General features: G+C 46.3%; 1 protein-coding gene across 1 annotated transcript in view; it reads left to right on the forward strand.

The window, feature by feature from the left end:
* The window catches only part of CSNK2A1 (casein kinase 2 alpha 1), a 70,188-nt gene extending 57,076 nt beyond the window's left edge, over positions 1-13,112 (forward strand). Inside the window, 3 exon segments of the mRNA XM_042463504.1 lie at positions 3,513-3,599; positions 10,204-10,283; positions 10,285-13,112. Coding sequence (XP_042319438.1) covers positions 3,513-3,599; positions 10,204-10,283; positions 10,285-10,515 — 398 coding nt within the window. The 3' untranslated portion in view covers positions 10,516-13,112.
* The last annotated feature ends 11,946 nt before the right edge of the window (positions 13,113-25,058 follow it).

Below are 25,058 nucleotides of genomic sequence, written 5' to 3' on the forward strand. Positions count from 1 at the left end.
AGTGTAGGTTAAGGGAAACCCTTTTATAATTCACTGGATGATGGCAGTGTGAATTCAGGAATTTAAGGGTCTGTTGGGCTAAGAGCCACAATGTCTAAATGCAGGGGTAGGCAACCTTTTTGAGCCGGGGGCCGGGTTGCTGTCCCTCAGGCGACTGGGGGGGCCGAAGCTGGGGGGTGGAGCTTCGACCCTCCGGGGCGGGGCCACGTGCAAGGGGTGGAGCTTCCACCCTCTGGGGCGGGGCCACATGCCGGGGGTGGAGCTTCGACCCTCCAGGGCGGGGCTCTGTGCTGGGGGTGGAGCTTCCACCCTCCAGGGGCGGGGCCGCATGCCGGGGGCGGAGCTTCCCCCCTCCGGGGGCCAGGCCTCCCCATTTTTGCTGGCCCCTGACGGGGCCCTAGGCCCCGTCAGAGACCAGCAAAAAAGCTGGGGGGGGTGCCAGTGCTGGAGGACCCCCTGGAGGGCCCCCAGCATTTACGGCCACCGGGTCCTTTCCAGGCCCCAAGCCACCATGGGAGCCCGCCTGGAGGCCCAGAGACGGCAGAGGGCCCCGCAGAGGCCCCTGCGCCCGGGAAACCTCCTGCAGGGCCCCAGAGACGGGCCAGGTTGGCCCCGCAGAGGCCCCACTGCCGCCCTGGGAGCCTCCCTGGCAGGGCCCCAGAGACGGCCAGCGGGCCCTGCAGAGGCCCCCTGCCGCCTGGAGCCCCTCCTGCAGGGCCCCGGGATGGCCAAGAGGTGCCCCAGGAAGGGCCCCGCCACCCTGGGAGCCCTACAAGCAGGGCCCCAGGGAGTGGCCAGGGGCCCCGCAGAGGCCCCCTGCCACCCTGGGAGCCCTCCTGCAGGGCCCACAGTGGATGGCAGAGGGGGCCCTGCAAGAGGCCCCCCTGCTCGCCCTAGGAGCCCTCCTGCAGGGCGCCGCCGCAGGGCATGCAAGAGGCCCTGGCAAGAGGGTCCCACGCCACCCTGGGAGCCTAAAGCAGGGCCCAGGGATGGCAGGGGGGGAGGGACCTGCAGGAGACCCCCTTGCCCGCCTGGGAGCCCTAAAGCAGGGGCCCCAGGGATGGCAGCTGGCCCGAGCAGGAGACCCCCTGCCGAAGCCTGGGAGCCCTAAAAGCAGGGCCCCCGAGGGATGGCAGTGGGCCCCCGCAGAGGTCCCCTGCCACCCTGGGTAGCCACCTGCAGGTGGCCCCAGGGATGGCAGAGCGCCCTGGCACGGGCCCACTGGCCGCTGGGAGCCCTAAAGCAGGGCCCCAGGGATGGCAGAGGGGGCCCTGCACGACCCCCTGCCTCCCTGGGAGCCCTAAAGCAGGGCCCCCGGGATGGCAGCGGGCCCGCAGGGCCCCCTGCCACCTGGGAAGCCCTAAGAGGGGCCCCAGGGATGGCAGCGGGGCCCCGCAGAGGCCCCCTGCCACCTGGGAGCCCTCCTGCAGGGCCCCCAGGGATGGCAGAGGGCCCTGCAGAGTACCCCTGCCGTCCCTGGAGCCCTCCTGCAGGCCCCAGGGATGGCAGAGGGCTGAGAGGCCCCTGCCGCCCTGGGAGCCCTAAGCAGGGCCCAGGGATGGCAGAGGGCCCTGCAGAGACCCCCTGCCGCCCTGGGAGCCCTAAAGCAGGGCACCAGGGATGGGCAACGGGCCCCGCAGAGGCCCCTGCCACCACGGGAGCCCTCCTGCAGGGCCCCAGGGATGGCAGAGGGGCCCTGAAGAGGCACCCTGCCACTGGGAGGCCCTAAAGCAGGGCCCCGGGATGGCAGCGGGGCCCTGCAGAGGCCCCCTGCCGCCCTTGGGAGGCCCTCCTGTCAGTGGGCCCCAGGGATGGAGAGGGCCCTGAAGATGCCCCCTGCCGCCCTGGAACCCGCCTGGAGGTCCAGGAGACCAGCGTGGCTCCCAGAGGCCCCTGCCGCCCTGGGAGCTCCTGGAGGTTCCCAGGACTGCAGCAGGGCCTCCCAGAGCGCCCCCTGCCGCCCTGGGAGCCCTCCTGGAGGGTCCCAGATATGTGTACGCGGCTCCTAGAGGCCCGCCGCCATTGCCGCCGCTACCGGCGGCCACTCTGGCGCCTGCCATTTTGGGCGGCAAAATGGCGCGCCCCATAGCCCAGAGGGGCCGCTAATGGGCGCCGCCATTTTTTTGGCCCAAATGGCGGCGCCCAGAGCGGCGAAAAAGCCGCGACGGGCGGGCCGCCGTGGCGGCGGCAGGGGCAGCCGGGGGGCGGCGGCCAGGCCTTCGCGGGCCGCATCCGGCCCGCGGGCCGGAGGTTGCCGACCCCTGCATTAACCCATGTACAGCTGGGCCAGTAAAAACAGCCACATGCCTCTCTGGATCTTGACAGCTGCTGGGAGAGGCGTCATGCTAAATTGTGTGCGTAAAATATGTTCCACATATGCAACACAGATGGTCTGACTAAAACTAACATACTAATATTTGGTATGGAATGTATGTAGCTTTTGCTAGCAACAGAACTGGCAGTTAAGAGGAGGATTGTACCTGGTTGTGAAAAATCATACTATCTCTGTTGGCTATAAGGGCTAGGATCTTGGGGGATAAAATTGGAGAATAATTACTTTGTTTTTTCCATTGTCCCATATCTGTGGGAATCCCTTTGTTTAATACAGTGGTGGGAAAGTTTTGGTTCCTGTGTTTTGTCTTTGTAAAATTATTCCTGGTCCCCCTCTCCAGCTGAAAAAAAATCTTGTAATGCAATAGAATAGATGTAGAATATTTCACCCTACAGAGTTGGTCAACTGCAGCTCCTGTTGTCCATCATCACTGCCTGTGATAGCCAGAGCAGATAGAAACTATACTGTAATGACATATGGAGTTCTGTGTGTTTCTTGCCTTTAGTGCAATGGATGTTGCATAATAATAATAATAATAATAATAATAATAATAATAATAATAATTTTTATTTATATTTCCCGCCTCTCCCTGCGGATTGAGGTGGGATTACAGCAAAAAATTCAACAATACAAAATGCAAATACAATGTTATCTAAAAATACAAGCAATAAAATGGTCAGCAATACTGCTACTAATCATTAAAATATCCAATCGTCATCTGTTCCCATACTGTTGAGTCAGAAGTGGAGGGGTGTTCTTTAGGATCAATTATAGCAGATCAAATTGATAGGCCCGCCGGAAGAGATCCATCTTGAATGCCTTCTTAAAGGCTTCCAGTGTAGTAATAAGGCGGATCTCTTCCGGCAAGTTAAATCTCCACAGATTGAGAATTTTTCTTAAGACAGTTTCCCAAGAGTGGCTGGACACTCCAGTAGAGGGATGCAAGTGTTTTTAGCTGGGCAGACAGTTTGCCTCTTGTTCCATCCATGTAAATAACTTCTTATTCTGTAGTCTGGCCATTCAAGTTCCCCTTCACAGTTTTAACGGTTAGAAGTTTGTCATTTTAAAATAAATGGAAGTTGAAATAATTGACACAATGCAAAATTTTGTTCTGTGGCAATATGCATCTACCCCCTTTCTAATCCAAGTGTGTGGTCTGTGTTGTTTGATACATTGGCAGATCCTATAGTGAAGGACCAGGCTCGGATGGGCTCGACCAGCATGCCAGGTAGTAGCACTCCCGTCAGCAGTGCTAGTATGTTGTCAGGTGAGTCGGTGGTTGGTTGCGCTTGTGCCTGTGAGTACTATCAGACTTCCTTCCATGCTGTTATCTGCATTCCAAAGTGGTGCACCACAGGAACAGTGTTTCCACTCCCTCTGCTTCTCTTTGTGGGTTCAGTTGAAGGCATGGTGCAGAACAAGGATGGAAAGAATATTCCTAATCATCCAGTTTTAAAGGTGGGGAAGGTTCTTAACAAGCAGCAAATATTGTTGAGACGCATAATAGAGCAACTCGACCTGTCCTTAAGTGTTTTCCTTGTATTCAAATATCCTGAAGTGTTCTATGGGAGTTATTCTGTGGGGCTCTTCTCTACTGGAAATGGACATATCACAGGTAAGAGCCAATGTCCCTTTCTGTGGAGAGGTACATGGGGAGGGGTAGCTAGTGCAAAAAGTATGTTCCCTATGCAGAAAAGATGTTAACTAGGGCTGGAATCCTGTGTGTTTTGCACATAAAAAGTGTTATTTCTCAGCAGAATTGTTCCCTAGAACAGTGGTGGTGAACCTATGAGCTCTCTCTGTGGCACGCCAGTACAGAGTTTGCCAGAGTTTGTTACTAGAAGGCCAGAGGAATGTGGCACTTTGTGATAAATAAGTGGGTTTTAGGTTGCAGTTTGGGCACTTGGTCTGTAAAAGGTTCACCATCACTGCCCTAGAACATTTACCCTACTTTTAAAACATTGTAATGCATAAAACAGCAGTGAATCACAAAAAAAACCCTACACTATAATGAGTGATCAGAATGAACTACTTTTTAAAGCAATTTCCCAGCAGAGAAAAGGGGAAACATCTGATTGCGCTCCTTCCATTCGGTCCAACAGACAGGAAAAGGAAATACCTTTTGGTGTCCCTATCAGGAGGACCAACGCCTAGAGAAATCAGTCTTTTTCCTGCATCTGCTCAGATACGGTGTGCTGTTTCTTCTTCCTTGCTTCTTCAGATGTGCCAGACCTTATCGCGTTTTTGGCCCATTGGCTTTTTTAGCTGCAGCATGACACTGTTGACTCCTGTTCTACTTGTAGTCTACTGGGGTTCCTAGATCCTTTTCACACGTACTGTTGTCAAGCCAGGTGTCCCCCATCCTATATCTCTGCATTTCATTTTTGTTTCTCCCTAAGTGTAGTACCTTACATTTCTCCCTATTGAAATTCATTTGGTTAGTTTTGGCTCAGCTTTCTAATTTATTGAGGTCATTTTGAATTTTGCCCTCTGGGATATTTGATAAGCATGCCCTCTATTCCTTCATCTATGTCATTGATAAAGATGTTGGGTAGCACTGGACCCAGGACAGAACCCTGTGGCACCGCAGTGGTCACTTCTCTCTAGGATGAAGAGGAGCTATTGCTGAGCACCCTCTGGGTTCAGCTGTTCAACCAATTACAAATCAACAGTTGCATTGTCTAGCTCACATTTTACTAGTTATTTGCCAGAAAATTGTTTTGTTGAAGGCCTTACTGAAATCAAGATACACTACATCCATAGCATTCTCTCCATCTACCAAATTGGTAATTTTATCAAAAACAGTGATTAGCCTGGCATGACTTGATTTTGAGAAATCCATGTTGGCTTTTTGTGATTATGACATTCCTTTCTAAATCCTTACAGACTGTCTGTTTAATGAGCTGCTCTAGAATCTTTCCAGATATTGATGTCAGGCTAACTGGGTGGTAATGGTTTGGGTCCTCTTTTTTTCCTTTTTGAAGATGGGGACAACATTTGCCCTCTTCCAGTACGTTGGGGCTTCTCCAAGAATTCTGAAAGATTATTGCCAGTGGTTCTGAGATTACTTCTGCCAATTGTTTTAATCCCCTTGGATGTAGTTCATGTGGTCCTGGAGATTTGAATTCATTTAGATTAACCAGGTATTCCTGTACTACCTCTTTACTCCTGTTGCTGCTCCCTGCTCCCCTTATCTGCGAGCCTAGGAGTAGCCTTGGGAAGGCAAGCTGCGGCTATGTCCTGCCTTGTAAGAATGAAGAGAATCTCCAGCCTAGTCTGTGACTCCCGCTTTTTCAAATCCACTCCCTCCACCCATGATTCCTCCTTGGAGAGCCAGTTAGTTAACTGGGAAGGAGACACCAGGTGAGGGAAAATCCCTCTGTTCCATTGCATCCATGCAGACCCACTGCTAAGCCCCAAATGAGCTGTGGAAGAGGCATTGAACAACACAGGAATATGGGGAAGGGGTCAGTACTGGAATCCCTGCCTTCCCTTGGGGCATGGCAGGAATGAAACCTCACTCTGAAGTAGCAGCCTGGCTCTGGGCAGTAGTTGCCCAGGAAGTAGCCATCATTGCTGCAGTGGATGTGCTCGCGCCAATGAGTCAGGGAGCCCTCACTGTGGGGAGGGATAAGGATTGGGACATCCTCTCGCCTTCCTTCTCTTTGAGCCCAGTAATGTATGGATTACTAGTTTACATAGCAGACCGCTTCATGACCTGGGAAACACAGCGTTTGAATCAACAGGAGCACATCAGCCAATGGACAGATGAGAGAAAGCAGAGCTCCCCCCCCCCCTTTTTTTTTTTCCCCCTGGTCTGGATGGCTGCATCTTGACAATGTGGGTGAAAAGAGGATGCAGCAGGGCCTAGAGCAAGTAGTAAAGCCCTGGGCCTTGTACTCTGAGGTGGCTGACCAGGAACAAACTGGGCTGCCAGCCCAGAGGTGAAAAATTCCCACCGTACCTCCACTATAGGAAACATGGCCTATGCTACCTTAGAAGGGGACAAAGCAGAGCTTTCTTCAGAGTAGGAAGAGGGCGTTTCCGTCCTCATCTTCATGTCTCTGTTCCAGCAAGAGGATTTTCTGGTTTCAGTAGGACCACTGAGAGGTCTCAGACTCCCATCAGAGGCCCTCCAGATCTTCCTTGGTGAAGTGCTTGCCTAAGACAGCCCCCTCCACTTTGGATGTTCTTTATGTCTTTCTAACAACATCATGTCCAAACTACAGATCCCATTGGTCAGTGTCATCACTTGTATCCTCTACCGTGTACTGCAAAGATGGGGAGGATACACTAAATAAAGGGAGGCTGAGGCACATGAAGTCTTCTTCTGGCCCTAAGGGCAACAGTGTTTATCTCCATCATGGCAAGATCCTCATTGCTGTGGGCCATAGACATACTGAAAGCAATTCCCTCCAATGAGTCAAAACTCAGGCAGGGAATGAACAAGTTGATGAAGGTAGCTGCTTTCACAGCAGATACTAGCTCTGATGCAATTCAGTTTAGTGCCTGGGCCCAGGCGGCATGGGTGGTGGTGAGGCACCAGCTCTGTCTTAAAAACTGGAATGTTGACTCGTGTTCCAAGCGGTACCTGATGTTTGCACCATTTCTGGGATCTGAACTGCTTGGGGACTCACTTGCCCCTGTCCTGATTGAAAATAAGAACAAAAAGAAGGCCCTAGTCCCAGGAAGGAAGAGGGAGGCTAGAAGGCACAATTGAGAAGGGCACTTGCCCTTTCGTGCTCCCAGATTCCACTTCACCTTTTCTTCAGCCTCTCCTTTCAGCATATGTAGTTCAAGTTTCCAACTGAAACATCAATTCCTACAATTGCCTGGTTGTGTGCAGCTTTACAGCAACAGCAAGGAACAGCAAAAGAACTAGCAAGTACCATCCAGTAGGGGGGCAGATTTGGAGACTTTGTACACCTGAATTCCACCTGAATACGGCTATCAGGTAGAGTTTTCATGCAAACCACACAATGTCTTCATTGCATCTCCAAAGTCTTGTAAACCAAAGAAAGATTGCCTCCTGCTGGAAGCCATCAAACACTTGCTTTAGATTGTGGAGTTAGAGAGGGTGCCATCCTCACAAAGGTGCAGGGGATGCTCCACCATCTTGTTCAGTGTGCCCAATATGTATGGTACCTGGAGAGCCATATGAAGTGAGTGAATCAGCTTGTCTGGAAGCATCACTTTCAGATGGAAATGCTGAAAGACATAACGCTTTAGCCAAAGAACTTCCTATCTTCTCTGGATCTTACCGAAGCCTACCTTCACATTCTGATCCACCAGTCTCACCACCAGTTCCTTTGATTTGCATATGAAGGATGCCACTACCAGTCCAAGGCACTCCCATTTAGCCTGTCTTTGGCACTCAGGATGTTCACCAAGATCATGGTGAGTCACTGGAGGAAGTCTCTCCTCCACATTTACCTTTACCTTGATCTGGTTTAGTTGACCTCCTTGCAGCAGGAGTGAAAGGATGTCAAGGAGGTGCCAACATGGGTTCCAGATGCTCCTCATTCCATCACAGATGATCCAGTATCTAAGAGCTATAATCAGCATGTAATCAGCGATGGCCCCTCTTCTCCAAGAGAGAATCCAAGCTATCAGAAGTGCTGATCAGTATGCCCATTACAAAATAGTAAATGTTGACCAAATGCGTTTCGACATATGTGTCTTCCTCAGTGGTCATGTACAACTGTAAAAATAAAATGAGAATTGGTCACATACTTTGCCTTATAAGTAATAGCAAAGACCATATAACTAAAAGAGCATGAATCATAAATACCTAGTGAAACAATCTTGGAAAGGTACTCATAAGATGTATGGGGACATCCCGTCTATGGGTAAGATGTTTGGTTAACATTTACTATTTTGTAATGGGCATACTGTATTATCCCTTTTTTAATTTGTTAGTCATTGTGCACTCTCTAACTTGTTGCATAACCTTTAATCTCATTCTGTGAGGCACAAATGAACTGATATTTCATGTACTGTATATGTTCCCATGGGATTTGCAGTTTTCTGGCCCAGTACTGATTGTTCATTTTACGTTTATGTCTGTTAGGGTGTGGCCCACAGGTTTGAATTACCTTTTATAGATCGCATGCTTTGTATTTTAAAATTTTTTTTAAATACATTCATTGCATTTGAGTGCAATATACTGTTTAAATAAAATTGCCGAGTCTTCATCTCCCCTAAACTTTTTGCTCATTCACCTAAAGAAGATGGAGTCCTCACATAGCTCCTTGGCTGTTTCTGGGTTTTGTCACCTTTAGGCCTGGTTGTGCTGTTCTTTGTGGGTAGGATGTTGTGATTTCTTGGGTCAGCACAACAGCTAGTGTTTTAACACTGGTTATTGTGTGGCTGTTGTGCGCTATTGAGGAGTCAGCATGGTGTAGTGGTTTTGAATGTTGGACTAGGACTCCAGGAAACCAGGATTCAAATCTCTGCTCATCCATAGATGCCCATTGGCAGACCTTGGAGAAGTCACACACATCCACCCTTAGAGGAAGGCAATGGCAAACTGTTCTGAACAAAGCTTGCCAAGAAAACATCACAATGGGTTCACTTTAGGGTTGCCATAAGATGGCAATCAAACTTAAAGGAAAACATGAACAAGTGTACTAGTGAACATTTATTTGACATATATAAGCGAAGATTCTTCCCACCATTATTTTATTATTGAATTATTGTTTTTAGATTTTATTGTTTGTAATTTTAATATATAGAATTGTTTGATCCTTTTTTAAGGGGGGGGCAATTGTATATATTGTATTTTTTAAAGGTTGTACGCCACTTTGATTGTGGTAACAAAAAGCGGGATATAAATTAAAGTTTTATATTTATTTGTTTGACATTTAAAAACTGTATACAGTTTTATCAATTATTTTTTTTAATACATGGATTCTAGCATCCATGGTTTGGAAATATTTAAAAAAACATATAAATTTCAAAAAGCAAACCTTGATTTTGCCATTTTATATAAGGGACACCATTTTACTACCCCATTGTATTTAATGGGGCTTGAGCATCCATAGATTTTGTTATCCATGAGCGGGTCTTGGAACCAAACCTCAGCAGATAACAAGGGTCCACTGTACTTTTTAGAAAGTAAAAGAAAGGCAATACATTTATTAAAATATGTATGAAGTAATTATATCGGTCAAACACTCTCCTGCTCCAGAGCAATCAGCTTGAAAATTTTCACTCAGGCTTAAACATGTTTAGAAACTTTCAAATTAGGGTTTCTCTCTAGCAAATAATAATGATGGGTATATCCTGAGATCTTTCTTACCATGTCTTTGGCAAAAGCTGTGTATCAGCGCTGGAGAAACATTCTTGTTCCAGCACCGCAAGTTCCTGCCTCTTCTTTCTACAGATACTTGTAGAGACCCTGTAATAAAAAAATTTTCTGGATAGTGAGTGCATAGTGAACAAAATAAATAAATAAATAGAAACACAAAATAGGACATAAATAATGCCATAAAAGTACCAGTAAGAAAACAAAGCATTCCAGAATTGAAACCAAATACGTCATAAAGCTGAGAGGTCCAATAGATTATTGAAAATGTCTTGGAAGAGGGTCTTCACCTGAAGAGCACAAGTAGGGTCCCAAGCTAACTCATAAGACGAGACTGTTATATAACTGAGGGGTACTGATACCAAAAAGAACCCATCCCTTGTAGTCACCCAACTTTATACCTAGGAACACAGGAAGCTACCCACTTTGATGTGCTTCAGGGGAGCTGGGTAACATATTAAGCTGGAAGCCATCAGATTTAAAAGATGCTGACTTCAGATGGAAATAGGTGCTATGCTTGGACCTATCCTATTTCTTACCTCTCTTTCCTTTATTCCTCCTCCAGGGATCTCTTCAGTGCCAACGTCTTCTCCTCTTGGACCTCTAGCCGGCTCTCCTGTGATTGCTGCTGCCAACCCCCTAGGTATGCCTGTTCCAACTGCCGCAGGAGCTCAGCAGTGAAGGATGGCCTCCCATCTCCCCAATGCCTGACCAGAGCCACGTTGGGGCTGACCTTCCTCCTTCACCCTCTTTGCTTGGGACAACAAGAGCCTCCTGTGGCCAGTGTTGTGGGGAGGGAGAAGGGGGGCATTGGAATGCTTTGGAAGGAACTATATCTGAACAAGTTGCTTGTGGATTTATAGTAGTTCAGTCATAAAAGAAATATATGGGCTGAATCCCCTCCTCCCCCTTTTTTACTTGAACTTTTCATAACTCAGAGGAACCCCTGGAAAACATCCACAGACAAGAGCGTTCTGCAGATTGTTATTCCCCACCTTGCTCACCGCCGCATTTTGCCACTAAAGGTCTGAGGTTAGATTGGCTTCTTGTGATGAGCTGCTCCTTTCCTGTGCCATCTCCTGGACGATCCCATTTGGGGATGAGTGAGAGCATAGAGAGACTGTACTACTACTCCCTCTGCTTTTATAGGGTCTTCTGAGTTCCATTTCTTAAAAGGCAGCAGGACAGTGTGAGAGCCTTTTAATTCCGCATCTTAACCTGGATGGATGGAACAAGAGGAGTATATATGTTTACTGAAGAACCTTTTTCAACAGCAAGGGCTTGCAAGATGGTAGCTTTCCTGTAGGGATTGTGTCTTCTTGTGTGAGCCACCTGGATCACCGACTGTCCTCCCTTGCATGTGTCCTTAATTTGGAGTCTCCAGGTTTCTCTTCAAGCCCACTTATTTCTGTGAAAGATGTTTTGGCAGTGGGCAAATGATGTCCCTGTCTTCCCCTGCCAGTCAAGGTGCATTGAAGTCTCCTTGGTTTGGGATTCTGGAATTGAATTTACCACTGGGTGTCTCTTTAAAAGTTAAATCTCCTGCTTGGTTGTTTTCTCTCCAGTTTTGAATGTGTGGGGTGATGCTTGGGGGTTCACCTACTCACTCAGTCACTCATCCACCTGCCCACTCCACTTTCTCCATGTGCCATGTGAGAAGACATGTGTTTGGGGAATCTGGCTTTTTAAAATAGTTAGCTCAGTAAATAGAGGCATGGAAGGAGCAGTGATAAGAGAGCAATACCCAAAATGATAGACCTATAAGAAATCCGGGCTGTGGAGGACATCTGCTTGCGTGTGAGTGTAAAAGAGAGAGAGAATGTTGTGCGTATGGGCACACAAGTGTAGGTGTGTATGTATCTAGATATATATACCTATAAATATATATATATATATTAAAAAAACCCTTGTCCTTCCTATGCGGAAATAACCAGTGTTGGAATTCCTTGCTGTAAATAAAACTTTTATTTTCTTTTTTTTTAATTTAAGGTTCAAGGGTTAGGGATTGAGTTGCCTGTGCAGAAATTTTCCCTGGGCCAGTGTCATACTTTTTACACACCGTTGCAGCCTCAATAAAAACCATGAACCAGGGCTTAGAGGAGGGGCTCAGACTGCTTTTCCTTCACAGTTTTTTGCACGTTGCACAGATTGGGGTTCTAGTAGTGAGCAGTGTTCAGAAGCCTTACAAGAAACATTTCACAAGCCAAAGTGTCGCCTGGAACAAACAAGTGAAACCAACAAATGGAAGGGTCCATGGCATACGTATTTCTCCCTGTCCCACCATGGCGAGGGCAGTGGGATTTTAGGGTGGGGACAGAAGACTCTCTGCCAGCTGCTTCTCACATCTGGGTTGAAGCCACTGATGGGGAGAGACTAAAAGCAGATGGGTCCAGGATTACCTCTTCCTTACCGCAGCCACTACAGAGAAGCCTATTTGCCTAGAGGACGCCTCGCCAGCTTGAATTGATCACTTTGTTTCTAAGTAATATATGCAACTTTGGGAGTTGGGTTAGGCAACCATGTATTCCTTCCTGTTCTGTTTAAATTTCCTCTGGGTTTTTGTTTTGTATGGGGCTGGGGCTGATTAAGAGCAAGGAACAAATTGGAGGAAGGGAAGTGTGTCATCTTGCATGCAATAGCAGCTTATGCACCAGATCATAGTGGCAGGTAGTCCTAGTCCATTCAAGGCAATGTAGAAGTTAGAACTTGTTTGATGGTAGTTGGTAGTTGTGCCTGTCTTTGCACAAGTGTGGAACCAGTCTACACAGGGTTCTTTAAGCAGGTGATCAGTTTCCTCTTGTTGTCTTGCTTTTCTTTTTACATTTAAAATATTTTTGCAAGTGGGGCAAAGGTGGATCCGACTCTGCTTTCTCACAGGACTGAGAGATGCCAGTGGAATCCACCCAAGAACCGAGGAAGGTATGAAATCCCAGTAGCCATCAAACCTTAAACCAAGAGGGTAAGACTGGAAGGCTTCTGGTTCAGGGGATGATAACAAAATGTTCCTCTCCTTTGTGCTAATGCCAGTTTTGGTGCCAGAGTCGGCAGCAAGCTGAAGGGGTGGAGGCACAACGAAATTGCAGATTGTAACAACATCTGTGTTGTAAATTACCTCATCTGTATACCTTGTATCAGAACACTTTTTTTATAATTTCTCGGCACTTCCTGTTGGTTTGTTTTTTCTGCATTGTGTTAGATGGGCAGGAAAATAAAATGCCAATACAAAATAGTCCTGTTGGCAACTTAACTTTAAAAAGTTTTTTTAAACAACGTTTTTTAAAAATCTTGTTTGGGGTGATGCTTTTTATTTTTATTAGTTGAAATTTAGAGAGAGATGAATTGGTTCTTTTTTCCTTTTGGATTTCTTGGTTGTAATTGTATTGTAATGGTTAAAACTAACCCTTAAACTGTGCTGAGAAAGAAATTGTGCCATGGAGGTCTTTAATTTTTTAAAATAAAATCATTGAAGCAAAATTGTGTCCTACCCAAGAGTCTATTAATACATAGGAAAGCAGCTGGGAAGGGAGGTGTGTATGTTTTGTCACAAATGGCTCTTCTGTCAACCTGGTTGGACTGCTGGGCTTAAGGTCTACTACTTGTGTGCCTCTTGTGTTGGCTAGAGCATCCCAGAGAGATGGCCCCCCAACCTCTCTTCAGAAACCTTAAAATAGAATTCAACCTGCTAAAGTGGTCTTATCAGACTGTTGAACAACTCTTTACCATAAAGAGATTCTGCCCAATATTTAGTTGGACACTCCTCATATGAATCCATTGTTCTCTAGAGCAACAGAAAGCAACCTTGTTCCTTTTGGAGGTAGTTACCTTGAATACATAGAGGGCACTTTGAATTGCACATTGTGCTTGTTAAGAGTCTTCATATTTAAGGATGTTTGAAGGAAAACATTCTAGGCCTCTTCCAGCTCTATAATTCTTTTGAGTCTAGTTCTAGGGAAGGTTGACTAAAATGGTGAAATGTCTGGAAACCATGCCGTATGAGGACAGGCTTAGGGAGCTGGGTATGTTTAGTCTGGAGAAGAGATGAATAAGAGCCAATATAGCCCTGTATAAATATTTGAAGGGATGTCATGTTGAGGTTGGAACAAGTTTGTTTGCTGCTGCTCCAGATATTAGGGCACGGAACACTGGATTTAAACTACAGGAAAAGAGGTTCCACCTCAACATTAGGAAGAACTTCCCGATGGTAAGAGCTGTTAACAGTGGAATACGCTGCCTTGGAGTATAATGGAGTATCCAAAACCTCCTTTGGAGGTTTTTAGGCAGAGGCTGGATAGCTATCTATTGTGAGTGCTTCAATTGGGTGTTCCTGCATGGCAGAATGGGTTGGACTTGATGGCTGTTGTGGTCTCTTACAAATCTACGATTCATGATTCCATTGCTTAAGAGTTCTTAGAGTAAATAAGTACTTCCTAATAGAATATCAGGAGTCTGGATTCCTATACTCAGTTTATTGCCTTTGCCCACAATGGCCTAGGGAGGGAGTAAAATGGCAGGCCCAACTCCATCTTGCCTACCCTCAAGAAGAAGAGCTCTCCCTCCATGGCATCTGTCATCCTCCGGCCTGGGAAGGAGTGAAAAGGCAGGGCCAGCGCCATCAGGCCTGTCCTTAAGTAAGAAGCAGAGCCCTCCCTCCAGTCCATCTGCCTTGGTCCAGGCCTGAGAGGGAGAGAAGAACTGATAGACCTGATCCCCTTCCCCACCACCATTCCCTTCTCCTTTTCTGTCGTGTCTTTAGATTGTAAGCCTGAAGGCAGGGAACCATCTAATTAAAAAGATAGTATTTATTTATTTGTTTGTTTGTTTGTGGTATTTATACCCTGCCCTTCAGCCCTAAAGGCTCTCAGAACAGCTTACAATTATTATTTTTAGTTAGACGGTTCCCTGCCCTCAGGCTTACAATCTAAAAGACACGACACAAAAGGAGAAGGGAATGGTGGAGGGAAAGGGGTGAGGTCCAGTGGTTCTTCTCTCCCTCTCAGGCCTGGACCAAGGCAGATGGACTAGAGGGAGGGCTCTTCTTCAGGCTAACCCTGATGGAGCTGGACCTGCCTGTTCACTCCCTTGCAGGCCGGAAGATGACAGTTATGGAGGGAGGAGTCTCTTCCTTCAGGCTAGCATTGATGGAGCTGTGCCTGCCTGGTCAACTCCCTCGCAGGCGAGAAGATGTATGTATGTATATAGTATGTATGTATATGTACATATAGTATGTACAGTGCTGTGTAAATTTACAGCACTATATAAATAAAGCTTGATGATAATAATAATAATAATAGGTTTCTAGTCCTTATAACAACTGATACTATCATCTGTTGTTATAAGGACTAGAAATGTAGGCCATTGTGGGCAATGACAATAAACTGAGCATAAAAATCCAGACCCCTATAAAAGTTCTGCTGGGTCACACCAAAGGCATATTTAGCATCCTGTTTTACCTCTGGGTAAAGCCCACAAGTCGAACCTGGGTGAAACTGAAGCCTTCATCTGATGCTCCTTAGTGACTGATACACAGAGGCATCCTATCTCAGATAGTAGAAGTAATAACCATCATAGCTAGTAGCCAAGTTATCCCTATTGGCTCTGGAGTTGAGGACACAGTGAGGTAAGAACAACAGTCCTTTGGCTTCCTCTTGAGAATGACTTCAGGAGATAGATCTCTCTTCAGGACCTTACCCACCTGATTTTTGGTGACCTATGTGTTGCACATGTGGAGTGTTTTTATTGGACATTGCACAATGGCCATATCCAGCTGATGGGAACAGAAGTGGCAGTCTATGTGCATAACACTGAAATGCATGGGGGGGGGTTTACAGGGTCCATGGGGGGGGGGGGGGTCTGTTCTTTCTGTAATGAAGCCTGAGAAACACACAGGTCTAGTGTGGAACATGTACTGATGTGCTTTGCAAGTCTTGAGTGGGGTGTCAGCCATGCAGATCTAGCAGTAATCCATGTATGTTGTGCAGCAGTAACATCCAGTACAGCGATTGTGTGCTGCAGTGGTTCCCAACCTTTGGTTCTCCATTTTTTTTGGACTTCAGATCCGAGAAGCTACAGCTAACTTGGCCAATAGTCAGGAATTATGGGAGCTGAATTCCAAAACATCTGGAAGACCAAAGATTGGGAATACCTTTCCTGGCAGTTATTTATGCTTTGCAGTGGTGATACAGTGGTGATCACTTCCAGTGATTGAGTATAATGGTCAAAGAATGAGTTACAATTCTGCTTTCACTGAAGGTGGTCAAGAGGATGTTAAGAAAGTAGTTGAATGAGGGGATTTTATAGACAAGGTCCTCACTCCACATCCGCTCAGTGTGGCATAGATAACCGTGTGCAGACCTAAACTAGCTGAGCCACATACCACCCTCCTTGATTTGCTTTAAAACCTTAAAGCCATCTTCACCAGAACTAGTAGGCAGTGTTGAGCCCTTCACCGAGGCATGTCTACACAGGCCATTTCTCCCCGCCGCCACATTGCCATATCTCCACCAAAGCCCTGATTCATTTGAGTACTGTCTTCACGATGTGAGAGCAGTTCTGCATCGAGCCCAAGCCATCCCTGTTTTACATGGGTTTAAAATAACTTAGCTTTTGCTCTGGATTTTCTGCAAAACCCATGGTATCCTGAAATGCCTCAGTTCTCCTCTGCAGTCCCTCTCAAAATGGCAACAGGAAGTTGTGGCCCCTGGGTCACTTTGCAGTTGCTAGTGGTTTGGCTATATGCAGGGGTAGTTGTGTTGGCCATTTAGCAAATTCAAACAAAATCCACCAGTGATACCTTTATTCTCCAACCGAAATGCACAATATACTTGTTGCAAGCTTTCAAAGCTCCACTGGATTCTTCATCAGGCAAGATGTTACAAACCAAATACGAGAAAAATTGGAGATGGTAGTAAGATGCCTGCATTTTGTTGTTTCTGTCCTTAGTTAAGGTGGTATAAGGAGGGTAAATATTGCAGGCTGGCTTCTCCTGATGAAGACACCAGTGGAGGTTTGAAAGTTTGCAACAAGTATACTGTGCAAAATTCAGGCATTTTACTAACCTCCAATTTTTCTCCTCTGTGTAACATCTTGCCTGATGAAGAAGTCAGTGGAGCTTTGAAAGTTTGCAACAAGTATATCATGCATTTCGGTTGGCCAATAAAGGTATCACTGTTTGGTGGCCTAGTGGCTTGGCTGTGTCTCTTGAGCAAGTTGATTTTTCTCATCATTTTGTTGTGTGCCTTCGAGTTGGTGAAGGCACTTGGTGGCTGTTTATACATGTATCCTCCTATTCCAGTCAGTGCTGGCACAGGTTGCTTCCTTTGAGGTCACAATGATGTGCCCAGCCGTATGATTGGTGCTGGGTGCTTTGTTTTTGACTTCAGAGGGAGCAATTTGCACCACTGGCACTAGTGTAGACAGCTCCCGGCATCACTCTGAAAAGCAGTACTGGAGGGAATTCAGGGCAGCTTTGGGGCCAGAATACTCTGGAAGTAGCCTGGGGTATTCTGGCAGCGTAGACCCACCCTGTGTCTCTTATAGCCTTTCCCAAACTGCTGTCCTCCAAAGTGGATTAGTGTTTCAATGGGCCTTACCACACAGGGCGCAGAAGTAGGGTCAGTTCGCATTGGTCGATGCGTATTCGCGTTATAACGCATCGTTCATTCACACCCGCGCTCACTGAATATGCTTTGCCGATTCGTATTCACGTCATATCGCGTCGTTCATTCACACCTGGGCGGCCTTCCGGATTGAGGTTTTGCGCATCGGCCAATGGGTATTCAGGCAAAGTGAGGCAAGTGCAGATTGGATAACCACGCCAGCCCAATACAATGTGTATTGGCCGATGTGCATTGGCAGCTTTGCACATGCTCTGTGGGGCTCTGAACGGGGGCAACATTTTTAACTTCCGGGGTGAAGAATGAGGTCACTGTTTAGCGCGTAATATCGTGAGAATTGCTGCCTTTAGCCACTTACAAAAGGGGTATGCACCATCTGTGTGTGTGTATGTGCACACACATAAATACATACATACATACATACTTATATATAAAAGTGAGATGCCTTTTTTTATGGGTACACACACATTTGTCTGTATGAGTGTTTTATATATATATATATATATATATATATATATATATATATATACACACACACACACACACACACACACAAACATATATACAAAAACACACTTGCCACAGCCAAAAGTGTGATGCCGTATTTATATGTGTACACACACATCTGTCTGCTTGAGTGTTTATATATATGTGTGTGTGTGTGTACACACACACACACACACACACATAGATAGATATACACACATATACACATTGTGGTACTGCCAAAAGTGTGAAACCATATTATATGTGTACACACACACGCTGCTCTCTCTGTGTGTGTGTAGACAAATATACATATATACACACACGCATATATATTATAATATATATATATATATATACACACACACACACCAAACTGTGGGCAGCCGAAGTGTAATGCTGTAGTAATGCTTAACACCATCTCTCTGTGTGGGTGGGTGTGGTGTATATATATATATATATTTACACACACACACATATACACACACAAACTTGTGGAGCAGCCGAAAGTGTAATGCTGCATGTATATGCTTACACACAATTTTGGTGTGTGTGTGGTGTGTATTATATATATATATATTATATATACACTATATATATACATACATGTACATATACTACTCCCCCCCCCCCCAAAACAAAAGGTTTCTGCTTTATCTCATTCAGTGGGAAATGGCTCCCAGCCCCGGCGGTTGTCCTGAAGGGGAAAGGGCCAACGGAAGGAATGGGGAAGAAATTCCAGCGCAGCATCATGGGAAATTGTAACCTGTTGGTCTTCAGGAGAACCAGCGGATTGGATGTACACACCAGCCAAAGCAGCAGAGGTTCCGCACTGGCCATCAATACGGATCCCGCCAATCCACTAATTTTGCGCACTCGCAAAATGGAGGAGCCGGCTGCCTTCAGTTCGGAACCCAGCCGTGAATACGCATTGGCCAAAGCGTATTCACGTTATATCGCATTGGTCAATACGTATTCTGAGCTCACAGGTGTGGAACACCAATGCGATATAATGCGAATACGCATCGACCAATGCAAACTGACCCTACTTCTGCGCTCAAAAAATCCCTGTGTGGTAAGGTCCAATGAACCCAACATCAATCAGCATGCCCTGACTAGGGATAGTGATTCTACTCTGCCAAAAAATCTGGTGTTACCAGTTAGTGGTGTCTGCCAAATGGGTTACACCGAGATCCTTCACCAGGTTTTTTCGGGGTAATTTTGTTGTTGTGTGCCTTAAGTTGTTTCCGGCTTATGACAACACCCAAGGACACTCAGTGGACTTCCACAGCTGAGCAGGGATTTGAACCCTGGTCTCTCAGAGTCCCATAGAATCATAGAATTGGAAGAGACCACAAGGGCCATCCTGTCTAACCCAATGCAATGCCGTGCAGGAACACAGTATCAAAGCACCCCCTACAGCTGGCCATCCTGCTGCTGTTTAACAACCTCCGAAGAAGGAGACTCCATTGCTCTCCAAGGGAATGTGTTCCACTGTCAAACAGCCCTTACTGTCAGGAAGTTCCTCCTAATGATGATGAAGCGGACTCTCTCTTCCTGTTGCTTGGATCCGTTTTTCCAGATCCCAGTCTCTTGAGCCGCAGAAAACAAACTTGCTCCGTCTTCAATATGACCTCAAATATTTAAACAGGGCTAGCATATCATATAGATTTCTCTGCCAGGCTGGTATGTTGTCAGTGTTGGGACTAGAACTGCCATAATCTCTGGCAATGCTCAAGTCTGCCTTTCTTTCTTAAAAAGATAAGGTAGACATAGTTAGGAGAGCCACCATCGTGTGATGGTTTGAATGGAACCTCCTGCCCATATGAGCTGTTTGATAGTTGAATATACTCCCTTGGAGAGTGGTGGAGTTGCCTTCTGTGGGGGGTCTTTAAACAGAGGCTGGATGGCCATCTGTAGTGGGTGCTTTGATACTGTGTTCCTGCATGGCATTATATTGGGTTGGACTGGATGGCTCTCCTTGTGGTCTCTTCCATAGGATTCTATGGGATTCTGAGAGACCAGGATTCAAATCCCTGCTCAGCTGTGGAAGTCGTACTGAGTGACCTCAGGTAAGTCAAAACTGTACAGCTTCAGGGGAAGGCAATGGCAAACCTCCTCTGAATAAGTCTTGCCAAGAAAACCCAGGGATACTAAACTCACCTTAGGAGTGCCATAAATCATAAACAACTAGAAGGCACAGAACAACAAGCAAATGGTGAAAGAATAGTCTTCATTATTTGTTCAAATCTCTACTCATATACTAAAGCAGAACTATGTTGATATCATTGGGGGGGGGGGTTGTTTCTCATCCAACTCTGTTTCTAAGAGGGTGATGTTACTCTAACTGTCCAGCAGAGGGCACTAAAACTATATCATCTATAGACTATAGATAATCTGTGCTGAGTTTGGGATGTACAGCCTCCACTGAATGGTCATTGCTGGTATTATTATTATTATTATTATTATTATTTATTTACCCACCACTCCCCATGGATCAAGACAGAGAACAACAACAGACCAGATATCACCTGTCTGGGATGCTTTGAATGGCAGGGGGTTGGACTGGATTGCCCTTGTGGTCTCTTCCAACTCTGATTCTATGAACCTGACTATGTATCTAGATATATAAAGAGCCAGTTTCCTGTTTTCTGCTCAGAAAAACAACAACACTGTAATTAGGAATTTGTTCTGTGTATAATTTGCACATGGTGGCTTTGCACAGAAAACAGCATTTCCAGTGCAGGAAATAATATTTCTACATTGAAAGATTATTTTCTGCACAGAAAAGGCTGTTTCTGGTGTGAAAAACACTGTTTTCTTCACAAAGCAACCACATGCAAAATATTGTGCAAAATATATCCTGAATCGCAAGCAGCCTTCCAAACTTGTGTGGCTCCTCCTTGCAGAGGGAAGAAAATTGCTGAAGTTACACACTGCTACCTTTAAGAAGAAACACAGGAGGCACGTACATGGGAAAAGTACAATCATCTCACCTCATTTTTACATCAAGCAGTCCAGACGACATATGAGACGAATCCAGGTCTTTTCAGCACCTCAGGGCTTTAATCCAGATCAAAAACGATTGGGATTTACCCCAGATTTGAGCAGAACATCCATATATTCCTGTACATGCATGATAATGGGGGGCATTTCAGTCCAGGGATCCTGGGTTGGTGTGTGGATGGGTGCGCAAACATCCATCTGCACAGACTCAGATGAGCACCGGGGCCAGAACAGCACAGGTACAGCCTGTGTTATTCTCGCCGGTCTGCTCAGCCCCACAGCCATGTTAGTCTGTAACTTGTAGCATGTTTGAGACGAAGGGCTGAAACAGACCTGCCCAAAGGGGCAGTGTGACACCACCCCTTTGAGCACTGGATTGGAGCCGTGGCAACTGCATGCTGTGGCCCCAATCCAGCTTTTTTCCAGCACAAAAAGCAGTGGCAAAATGCCACTTCTTTTTGTGCTGGAAAAAGGGTGCCCTTTCCACCACTACAGCAGCTTTTCGGCAATCCTGCAGCATGCGCCATCTAAGCGCTGCACTGCTGGAGCACTGAAAAGCTGTCACTGTGTAAATGCTGCTGCTCTTCCTGCCGCCTTGGAAGCGTGTGTTGTTCGTACGCCAGATCCCAAAGCTGCTGGGAAGCTGGTGTATCGTGCCGGTCTCTTCCAGCCCTAAATGAGCAAAAAGTTTTGTAGGACAAACTGTCCTAGACTTAGTCTACTGTCTGCATCTGAGGAAGTAGGCCAAGTCTAGAAAGCTTATGCTACACCATCCTTTGCTCAGTTAGTCTCAAAGGTGCTACAAGACCCCTTTGCATACTTTTAGTAGGAAAACAGGTTATTAAAATTAAAGAGGGGAAGATAGAGAAGGGAGACAGATGAAGAAGTTCTTTTTTTCTTAGTTTTTTGTAGGTTTTTCAAGCTGTGCATTCTAGAAGAGTTTATTCCTGACAATTCTTCCTCATCCCAGTGGGAAAAAGGCATTGGAGTTTGGAGAGCAGTAGTATAGGGTAAAGAGCAGAGAAAGGCACTCAGAGCAAACACCAAACTTGAAGCAGAAGGGATGGTTTAATAGCTTGTGTGCCTTGAAGTCATTTCTGACTTATGGAGCTCCTAAGGAAACCTATCACAGAGTTTTCTTGGCAAGGTTTCTTCAGAGGGGTTTGCCTTTGCCACCCTTTGAGGCCAGGAGAGAGTGTGAATTGCTCAAGGACTCCCAGTGGTTTTCCAATTTCATAGTTATGTGGGATATAATTCAGAAATAACTAAGTAGATCTGAAAGGTGGCTAATTATCGCAGAAAATAAGACATTACATCATATCTATTGAAACGGAAATGGGGTCTGTAAGGAGTCACAAACAGCAGATGAAATGTTAGCAACCATCCTCATATCTTTATAAACACTAGTGATTAAAAATATTAATGATTTTAAAAAAACAGTTTACAACAAGCCATATTGTTTCATTGACACATGGGACATAACTTATCCATGTAAATAAATATAATGGAAATGTGGTTAACACTCACAGTAGAATAATAAACTACAGTATACCTGGGAGGGATCCTGGGAGGGATCCTGAAGCCATTTTGTGCTTTTTTGTGGGATGCTCTGTGGCAGCCAAAAAGACCATTTTAGAGTTGGAAGCTTCAGCTCCTGCTGGGCCAAGTCCAGCTTTCTTTACAGCCATAGAGGAGGAGTCCTCTGCCTCCTTATAGACCATCTCATTATAAGAATTCAAAATGAAAGTGCAGGAGCCCTGGCAACACCACCATGTTTCCCAGTCTGCAAAAGGATCCCCCACACCTGTTGGGGTCCTGGGTGCTATTGGGGCCAGAGATGGGAAGGGGGAGACCAAGGGTTTATGTCCCCATCTGCCCTCCTGGCAGAGTCCCAAACCTTATGCTAGGCATAGTGCCTGCAATGGCTATGGCAGAGGCCTCATGGCAATACCTGCCCTGAGCAAGGGCATTCGATCTGGCAAAGGTTATTTGGTGGCTGGAGAGAGAGGGCCCCTGGTACTCACCCTTTCCTGTGTCTTCTGGCTGGCTTGCCTCTCTTACCTTGGCCCTGTTTCAGGCTGGGCAGAGGTGATGCAGAGAAATCCCTTGCCATGGCTTTTGGCTGACCTGTCCTCTGAACTCTGGCCCCAAATGGGCTGAGCAAGGGAAGTTTCCATGACTTCTGGCCAGTTTCCTCACTGATCCCTGGCCTTAAACAGGCTGGGCAGAGGTGATGTGGAGAAACAGAGATATGGAGGGGATACCCCTCACCATCTGTTCCCATGGCTCCCATGTGCTGCAATGCTGTATGCAGAAATCTCCTGTGCTCCCACCATGAAAGGGGGCAGCTTTGGAGGAGAGGGAGAGTCATTGGCAAAGCCAAGACCTTTCTCCAATCCTGGGAGCCCTTGCCATATTAAGTCTTTTTTCATGCTTCCAAGACAGCAAGAGAAACAAAGAGAAGAGCTGAAGTGGCAGTAGTGAAGAAGCTGCAGTGCGCAAACACATCCCAATGGGTGTCCCTCTGAAGCCAGCTCCCTCTGTTGAGCTGGCAGACTCTGAGCTAGGGAAACCTGAGCTAAGGATGACCCTTAGCCATTGCTCTCGCGGTCCTCTGCCATAGCCACCACCAAAGAAGGGGAGAAAGGCAGGAGAGAGGAGAGGAAGGGAAGGCCAAGAAAACTCTCAAACCGCTTTCGGAGAAAGGAAAAACCTTGTTGGTTTGAAGAGACACATCCTGCTAGGAGCATAGGCAGGAACAAGACTGGGGCCCAGGGAAGGGCCGGTCTTTTGTTTATTGTTCCTACCTACAGGAGCGAATAGGAGGTGCTAAACCCAGAATACAGGATGCTAGGACCCTTGTCTGCTGGAAATGAATGTATCACGGGTAAGTACCAACGTTCGTTTTCATTGACACATGGGACATAACTTATCCATGTAAATAAATAAAATGGAAATGTGGTTAACACTCACAGTAGAATAATAAACTACAGTATACCTGGGAGGGATCCTGGGTTCCCCTCCTGGTTTTGCCTGAGAAGGATGGCATCCCTTGAGACCATCTTTTTTTAATCTAAAGAACTCGCTGTCACCACAAAATATGTTAAGAAGTCACAAATAGCAAATGAAACATCAGTGGCAATCCTCAAAATATCATTTTAAAGACATTAGGTTACTAATGTCTGATTTACTACCCGCACACACATACAGAAAGAGAGATGCTCAAGTCCCATTAAATACAGTGGCATGGTAAAATGGTGTCCCTTATGTAAATGGCAAAATCAAAAGCTGCTTTTTGGAGTGTGTGTGTGTGTGTGTGTGTACACATACACTCATCCCTCCACATTTGCTGGAGTTAGGGGCACACGACCCCCGTGAATGTGGGGGGAATGCAAATAACAAAAATACCTGAAAGAACACCTCTCCAGCTGCCAAACATTGACCATAGAATTCCACTGGAGGAGCTACAAAGGCCGAGTGGAGTCTTCTCTCTAGGAATCTCTAGGTCCTTCTGTGTGACTTTTGGTTCAAGTTGACCACAGAGTTTCACTGGAGGACCTAGATATTCCTAGAGAGAACATACTAATAAAATTTGTGAATAATCAAATCTGCAAAAGACGAAACTGCAAATGTGGAGGGATGTGTGTGTGTGTGTGAATGGATATTTTCAAGTCATGGGTGGTTGAATCCATGGATAAAAGAATCTGTGGATATGGAGGGCTGAATCAATTAGCCCTCCACATCCACAGATTCTTTACCCATAGATTCAACTATCCACAGCTTGAAAAGATTCCAAAAAGATATAGACTCCAAAAAGCAAATCTTGATTTTGCTATTTTATATTTTAGATAAGGGACACCATTTCACTACACCACTGTATTGAATGGGACTTGAGTATCCATGGATTTTGGTATCCAAGGGGGGTTGCTGGAACCAAACCCCAGTGGATACCAAGGGCCCACTATATTATATACACCAATAACACTTCCTTTCCATATTGGTGGTATTCCATGCTCTTGTGAGGCCAGAGGCAATGCTGATGGCATCCGTGTTGCTGGCAGGGTCTTCCAGGCCAGACAGGCTTCTGTTCAGGAGCCACACGAAATGAGCCAAACACCTTCTGGGCAGCAGCCACAGTGGGATGGTGAGACTGGTGGAGGATCTTCTCAGAGACAACAGCAATGGCACCATAGCAAATGCTTGTTAGTACTGGACAGGAGGAGGCAAGGTAAACCCCTTTGGAATGTCTTATACCACAAAAACTCTTATGATGAAACAATCCAAAATGAAGTAAGAAACAGTGCCAGAGGAAGAG

The sequence above is a fragment of the Sceloporus undulatus genome, chromosome 4 (assembly GCF_019175285.1).
Source record: "Sceloporus undulatus isolate JIND9_A2432 ecotype Alabama chromosome 4, SceUnd_v1.1, whole genome shotgun sequence".
Taxonomy (NCBI): Eukaryota; Metazoa; Chordata; class Lepidosauria; order Squamata; family Phrynosomatidae; genus Sceloporus; species Sceloporus undulatus.